The sequence below is a fragment of the Pocillopora damicornis genome, chromosome 4 (assembly GCF_964200805.1).
Source record: "Pocillopora damicornis chromosome 4, jaPocDami1.2, whole genome shotgun sequence".
NCBI lineage: Eukaryota > Metazoa > Cnidaria > Anthozoa > Scleractinia > Pocilloporidae > Pocillopora > Pocillopora damicornis.
Window position 1 is genome coordinate 10,301,024 of NC_142673.1, and position 7,938 is coordinate 10,308,961.

The 7,938-nt window shown below is 36.8% G+C and overlaps 2 protein-coding genes across 3 annotated transcripts; both read right to left on the reverse strand.

The window, feature by feature from the left end:
* Nucleotides 1-1,353: 1,353 nt before the first annotated feature.
* LOC113677651 (uncharacterized) lies at nucleotides 1,354-2,440 on the reverse strand. Its single transcript, XM_027194492.2, has one exon. The coding sequence runs from the start codon at nucleotides 2,292-2,294 to the stop codon at nucleotides 1,596-1,598; it is 699 nt and encodes a 232-aa protein (XP_027050293.2). The 5' UTR covers nucleotides 2,295-2,440; the 3' UTR covers nucleotides 1,354-1,595.
* Nucleotides 2,441-3,101: 661 nt separating this feature from the next.
* LOC113677650 (uncharacterized) lies at nucleotides 3,102-7,372 on the reverse strand. Of its 2 annotated transcripts, none has more exons than XM_027194491.2 (2): nucleotides 6,953-7,372; nucleotides 3,102-6,678 (listed from the first exon to the last, which is right to left on the reverse strand). In XM_027194491.2, the coding sequence occupies exon 2, from the start codon at nucleotides 6,675-6,677 to the stop codon at nucleotides 5,382-5,384; it is 1,296 nt and encodes a 431-aa protein (XP_027050292.2). In that variant the 5' UTR covers nucleotide 6,678; nucleotides 6,953-7,372; the 3' UTR covers nucleotides 3,102-5,381. The 2 variants fall into 2 exon arrangements, with proteins under 2 accessions (XP_027050292.2, XP_089058963.1); XM_089202837.1 differs by having other exon boundaries at nucleotides 6,869-6,954.
* Between the last annotated feature and the right edge of the window lie 566 nt (nucleotides 7,373-7,938).

Here is a 7,938-nt window from a genome sequence, read left to right on the forward strand (position 1 = left end):
ATGATTTGGAAAACTAACAACACAATGAGACATTGCTAACACAAACCAGCTCTGAACAGAGCACATACAAAGGTGTTTTGACATATGAAGTTGTGAAGTTGTCAAATATCTAATTATTTGTTTCTTAAGCTTTGTTACCAACATGCTTGGTCAGTAACAGGACTTACAGGAGTTTGTGTTGTACTTTTCAGAGGTGTTGATAGTGCTTATGATTTCAAATCGGCTCATTCTTTGAGTTTTTAGCTGATTTGAAATGACTTACTAAACTCCTCTCTGAATTGAACCCCACTCAACCCTATAACTTAATAGTGAGATGATTTCATGTGAATGTCATGTGGATGAATCATCTATTTGCATTTTGCATTAATTGTGCAATAGCTCTCCCCAGCTGAGTGAAACCTATTTTCTGAAATTTTCTGACTTGTATTAGGTCAACTCTCCTGGTTGATCTGGGAGTCTTCCACTTGCAAAAAAAATTCTTTATCTCTTGCATGGTCTCTCATATCTCCTGCATGAGCCTTAATCTGGATAACATTCTCCTAAGAGAGGGTAATGTACATCAAGTAAATTATGCCTTCATTTAAAAAAAGTTTTCTTTTCAGAAGGATGTTTTATTTCTACAAGATTTTGTCCTCATTGTGCATATTTGCATCAATTTTGATATCTTTCAGTTTGGGGGAAAAACTGGTATGGGTCCACCAACTTGAAAACTAAGGGGCAAGTATGATGTGATTTTCTGACTTGCATGTATTTACAAATATAAATGGAGCATGTATGTCAATGCTTCTGGATATGTGGGTGTACCCAAGGCACATGAAGATTTTCTTACTAGTGATATCTTGCACAGTTTGTCTAGATTCCCATGTGACTCTAAATTTGACAATCATTTTCCACACATAGAGTACATCAAGTAAATTTTGTCTTCCTTAAAAAGTTATAACATCTTTGGTTCAAGAGAATAATATATTCTTGAGAATTTGTGTATATATTTCACTGTCTTTGAGAATGTAAGGGAAAACCAAGATCAAGTGACCAATTTTAAAACCAAGGGGGGCATGGGATGATGATGTATTCTAATAAAAATATACTTCTGTATTTCAGTATTTGGCACTTTGATGGTGGTCACCCAAATAGTTTGGTGTTTTAGTCCTTTTGGCTGAACAGCAAATGTATTTTTCAGTTACTTACATGACTTCACATAGTTTAGCTTTGTAATGTTTCATGTTACTACTTAAAATATTAAGTGAAACCATTTCCATCAAACACCTCTAACCTGCAGATGTAGACAGTAAAACTACAATGAGCACTTTTGTTACATGAAAACAGTCGTGTATGAAGCTGACTGCTCTATGGGAAATTGAAATTTTATTTCAAACCAGTTACATTTTAAATTGTTAATTTTAGAGACAATTTTTGTTCAGGTCATTATGCACGTTTTTTTCATCTGCATAAAAAGGTCACATGCAAAAGGTTGCTGATTATCCATTGGAAACTCAACAATTAATTACCAGCATGCAATTGATTAAAAATGCACCAAGTGGCCACTTTTGGGAGACCTGTTGACATCCCATGGGTGATATACAAATACTATTGAATCACTGAGTGACAGGCGATTGATGCATGTATGGCTTCCAGTCAAAACTTTCCAACACCTCAACACCCTCCTCTTGCATACACTGCACAGCCTTATCGACAGGTGATGCCATTCTAACATCAATACCACCACATGTGCAATGATGATTGCGTGACGGTTCAAAATCCCCACATTCCATGTACACCTTGAGACAACTGGGACATCTTTGAATACTGTTTGTTTTTCTCGCACCACACAAGCCTAAATCAACAACAACCTGAAGGCCTTTGTGGCTAAAGGCCTTCTGAGTTCGGACCGAGCTGACTCGCACGCAACTCGTGGTTGTACAGCCACCCATTACCAAAGTGTTTATTCCCTGTTTCAGCAATTCTTCCTCGACCCATTCTCTGAAACCACGAGCATCCATCACAGAAGTACTGGGTTTAATGACATATCGTTGATTTTTATCAACTACAGAATTCAAACTGTCATCAAGCTCAAAGTCACCACCTGGAAAAGGACAGCGGGTCATCAGTAGGGGAACATTGTTCAAACCCGATCGTAAAAGTTTCGCACAGTTTTCAAAACTTTTCTTGATTGGTTCAACTTCTTCGTCAGGTAAATAAGCCCTCCATGCACCGTCCACGAAAGCGCTTTGCAAGTCAATCAACAATAAACCAATTTTTCTTCGTATAGGCGACGGATGAACCGCCATTTGCATCGACTTCTCTCCTCCAAAGTTATCCCCAGTCTTCCCTCTGAAAACCCTGTCCTAAGAAACAGGGCCATCGTTCAGGACACAAAGATTGCATATTTCAGGGCGTCTTGTGAGCTGAATAGCCTTCGATTTCCACCCACAATTGGACCAACCGTTCTGAGATAATTCAAGAGTTCAAATACATAGGTGTACAACTTTTATCTCCAAACAAAAAGAATGAAAAAATGATGGAAACCTCTCATAAATGGTTGACCTTGCTGTTTAAGTAAGTGTGCATATATAAATGTTGTGACCCTTTAATTTCTTAAATCAACACGATTTTTGCGAGTCAAATTTCTTTTGGCTGTCAAAATCTTAATAGGGAATTTCACTCAAAAACAATGTCAAAAAGGCTGATTGGCAGGCACACAAGTGTAATAATCATTCTTGCCATTTGCGAGAGATCTGCAGACGATCAACTGGTTGTTACGAAAGACAAAGAGGTTATAAATGACACTGATGAGCAAAGGGCAGGGTCTAGCTACCATACTCACACACATTCATGTATGAACACACGAAACCTTACAAATTTATAATACAAGAAAGGAAATACAAATACAAGAAAGGAAAGAATGAACTGAATGAAAGAATGAACTCCCTTCACTGAATTTTTTTTCTTGTGTTAAAATGCCATGTACATCCTGTTTTCCTAAGCACATTCTGCAAGTCCTTTTCCACTTTTTAGACAGTCCAGATAGCTCACAGCCACTCTTGAGAGAGTGTAAGAATATGAACAACCAAGGAATGTGCGCAAGTTGGCCATCATCAAACTAAGGAGAGCACTAGATCTTTATTACAATAGCAAGTCTCAAACATGTAGACATGATCAGTGACGACTCAAAATGTTTTATGAAATATAAGCTATAATAGCTAATGTTGCTTGAGAAATGTGCATCTTACCAACCTTTTAAATGTACAATTTCCATAAATCTTACAATTTTTGTAACAAGGCAATCAAAGTCCTCTCTAAAGGCAAGAAGCTCCTGGTGTTAAATCTGTAAAAACTTACTGCTCTACTATTATAAGGGTTAGAAAAAGGACTAACAAGTTCAGCAGAGAAAATCATTTAAATTACTAAGTGACTGAATCAAGAAAACAGTTGGTATATTCCTAAGGGATATTAACGTTAGCAACAAATAAAATGGTTCAATACAGTAAGGTAAACAAGCTTCCTTTCAGGTAAATCACAGTAAAAGAGAACATTCAAGTTGCAATAATTCTATTTTGATTGTCAAATTAAAGAACAATTGGCCACAATAAAAAAAAGTAACATCACCTTAAAAATGTTGCTCAATATCTCCTTTACAAATGCTTTACCTAATTACTGTAGATCTAATTCAAACATGGAATATAAAAATGCAAAAAAAAAAAATCCCCTTCATAGCCATTGAGCCACCACATGGAATTAAATAATGGAAATAACTGAAACAGCACATTAGAGCAAATAATGATCTGGTATGATTATACAAATCTAACCAAAAACAAGCCTCAAATTACACAAAATGTATAACAAGAGATGTAACTACGATATACAAACAATGAGCCTTAACAAATACATCAACAACCCAACTCATCTTCAAACATGAGAAGAAAATATATTTTGAAAATATTGAAGGAAAAGCTGACCAACTTAACTCTTTATTTTTAGTTCCAACCATTCACAGATGGATATTTTCATAAAATGTAAGAAATCACATCCACAAATGTGAAAGATAATTATTGTATGAATCCTAAAAAATGGAAACTATTTGCTCAATCTCATAACATGATGATTCAGGAATTTATCTTAACTTGCTGATGGACAGAAGTCTATGAAAAAAAATAAATCCACAAAAATCATCCTGAGAAATCATGCTTTTGGTAGGAAAGGGTTATATATCCTATACCACGAACCTGAGTAGCCCTTTTGATCTTTGTTGACAAATTACTTGGACAACAGAGACAATAAAACTACTAGGACACTGGGACTCCTATTGACTCTTTTGCATGTAAAACAATGTATGCAACAAAGTTACATGTAAGCGACAGTGACAGTGTTCATGATGAAACTTGTATAGTACTGGCACTCTAAAGATCTTCTAAGGTTTTAAGTTATCAAATCAAAAATTTCATTGTAAAATGAAAAGAAATAATGAAAGAGTTATTAAAATAAGAGTGACACAAACTCATTATGCTACTGGTGGAGGGTTCATCCTCTCTCAAAATTGTACAATACAATATTTTCCTTAACCTTTTTAAAGACTTTTTTGACATTCAAGGTGAGTAGTTATTGAGAGGGTGGTTTCAAAATAATGTGACAAGATGATTAACCCTTTAGTCCCCAAGAGTGACTAGCATCTACCCCTGGTAATTTCTCCTACAATATTACCTCTGAATCAAACATGAAGGTGACAGGTATACAGGAAATGATCAAAAACTAAAGCAGCTCTTGATTGTTGAACAAATTCTTCCTGTAAGTACCTTAGGAAATGTATAGAAAACAGAATGGAGAATATACATAATGATGTTAAATAAATTCTTCTGTAAGTACTTTAAGAAATGTATAGCAAACTGTATGGCAAAAATATAGATAATGATGTTAAACAAATTCTCCTGTAAGTACCTAAGGAAATGTATAGAAAACAGCATGGAGAATATACATAATGATGTTAAACAAATTTTCCCAGTAAGTGCTTTAGGAAATGTATAGAAAACAGTATGGCAAATAGCGGTATACATAATGATATGAAACAAATTCTCATGTAAGTACCTTAAGAAATTTATAGAAAACAGTATGGAGAACATACATAATGATGTTACAGTGTAAATTTCAAGGACTTGGAAGACTTGCACTAATTCTGGTTCTTGTCAGGCCTGGAAAATGATGCTGCAAAATTTCATGACTTTCCAAGTCTTGTGTATTGAACACTGTAGAGACTCCATCTTGTCAGCAGTTTAACAGGATCAATAAAACTGCATCCACAACCAGATTGGTCTTCAGTAGGAAGTTAGAAAAACAAATCCAAATTGTCCAAGGGAAGCCACAAAATTTTTCACACAAGTGACAAGTGATTAACCTTTTGATCTCAACTCATCTATCTGCTGTAGAATTTTAAGTGTCGGTCCAACTTTAAAAAACTGTAACAATGTATTGCGATCTAACAACATCAAAGCCCTGCCGTCAATCTCCTGCTCTTGAAAGAATCCTGCATACTCAGCACGGTCAGTATTACAAAAGAATTGCACCACATCTGTAGTGCTCCAGGTAGCTACACTGGAACTCGATAGGCAGCTCCTCCTTGGGCTATTAGCTGGCTTGTTTCTATTGCTGGAGAAAGTAACTCCAATATTTCCAGGTGGAGATGGAATCCAAACAGGTGCACCTTGGTGTACATCATCCCTCCTTGACAAAGCTTCACCTCCCTGGTGGTAATTTTCTGAACTACAATGACTTGAGGGAGAAAGTCGCAGATGTGAAAGATCTGAGTTCATTTGTGTAAATCCATTCTTCACTGGTCTATGATGTTGAACGTTACCAGTGGTTTGTAAACGCTTTTGCATTCCCGATGACCCTTGATATAAATGAAATGCTGATGAAGATGTGTTTGAACGGCTGTCAGTGTTGTCTGATGTTTGTTCAACAGAAATTCCTAATCGATCATCATTTGATTTTTGGTGTGCTTGAATTGCTGAATTAGATGGTACCTCTGGTGAAACGACTTGAAATTTTTCTGAGTTATCTAAAGCATCATCGAGTGAGGAACTTTTTCTAAACCGCGGAGCCACTTCTTGTCCGGTATATCCCTTCGTTGGAGACGATTTAATGGAAGTTCCATTATATACAATAACATCACCTTCTTGCAGCCTGCCATCCCTCAATCGGAAGTCAGACGAATTCATCACATAAGATTTCGGAGTTTCTTTCTCTCTATCAGCATTTCCATTAATTTCGCTTTTGTTAGAAATCCTGTCCGTGCGGCGATGTTTCTGTGGTTGAAACTTTTTAATTCTTTCGGAAATATAAGCAGGTCTGACAGCCAAGATGCTATCATTGAGTGTGTAACCATTAAACTTTGACAATGCATCAAAGGCTTCTTCTCTGCTTGAAAATTTGACAAATGCGTAAGTAGGAAAAGGACTTCCCGGACGCGTCTTTGGATCCATAACTTTACAAACAGCTACTTTACCAACAGAAGAGAACGTCTTGTGGAGAACTTTCTCAGAGATGTCCGAGGGAAGATTGCTCACATGCACTCCATACAAACCGTAAATATCTCGTGGAATCACCGATATATCACTATGTTGCAAAGATTTGGACGTTTTAGTTGATGTTTCCTCATACTGTGACAATTCTTCTGAGCTACTCATCCTAAAAGTGTAAAACAAAACAAACTTACAAATTTCGAAAGCACTAAGAAGAGATTCAAACAAATCAGCTTGTCCGCATTTACACGACACAGCATCAATAACTTGTTAATTTGCTGTTGCTAACACGACTTAACACTTTGATATTATGTTCCCGTCATTTAGTAACGGAAAGAAGTTCAGAGGTCACCTACCTGGCTTGTGAAAATAAATCGACCGAAGCTAACTTGCGGCTCTAAAAAGCGTGCAAACAAGCTAACACACGTGGAATACATTACCTGGCCTGGCTACCAAGCACCCGAATCCCTGGTATCCAGTGAAGTATTTGGTAAAGGACAAAAGGAGGCGGTTTGATGAGAAAGTCTAACCATGAGTAGGGTAAGAAGCGAACGATTGGAAAGGTTTCTGATCACCATTTCGAAAAGCCCGTTTAAGCTGTTTGCTGGTTCATTCAGCAGGTCTCTTTGTCAAGGCCAGGAAGTCTGTAATTCAACTACAAATGGTTTCGTCTTGATTGTTGGGTGGTTATTATTATCTATTTGGCCACTCCAGTCATTGCTCTCCTTGGTAGAGACGATCGAAAAGCGGGCGAGAGAAGGGTGGCGAAGGTCAGGGTGCACATCACCCATTTTCGCTCGTCATATTTTACGATCGTCTGCATTGAGGCCTACAGTGACGAGAGGGGAGCTTCGCACAGACTGAGAGAAAATTGAAAATCATCTTTAGGTTTAATACCCAAATGCAGTTTGTAATAATCAGGAAGTAAAGAGTAAAATTTGCTAGTTCAAAAAAACAAAATAAATGACTTATAATAATAATAATGATAAAAATAACATTAATAATAATAACAACAATAACAAAGCTTAACGCAAAAGTGTAGTACATGAAACATGGTCTTTTCAAAGTCATACACATGCACAGGACATACATACCACCTGAGGTACGGCTCATTTCGTGAAACTGAAAGATCGAGAGGCTTTGAACAGCCAGCCGTTGTATAATTAGGAATGGATGGGAAACACGCATTCTCATTAATGATTCACGAATTGCTTCTGGCATGTTTACACACATTCTCATTAACGATTGTTTACAACCATTCTCATGATCGATTCACGGATTGCTTCTCGCATGTTTACACACATTCTCATTAACGATTGTTTACAACCATTCTCATGATCGATTCACGGATTGCTCCTCGCATGTTTCTAACATGTTTACACTTAGGTGCTTGCAATAATCTGCTTATAAAACCACACACTTGAGC

What these genes read in the sequence shown, in the direction of transcription:
- LOC113677651 (XM_027194492.2), bottom strand. Translation starts at nt 2,294, where the DNA reads ATGCAAATGGCGGTTCATCCGTCGCCTATACGAAGAAAAATTGGTTTA.
- LOC113677650 (XM_027194491.2), bottom strand. Translation starts at nt 6,677, where the DNA reads ATGAGTAGCTCAGAAGAATTGTCACAGTATGAGGAAACATCAACTAAA.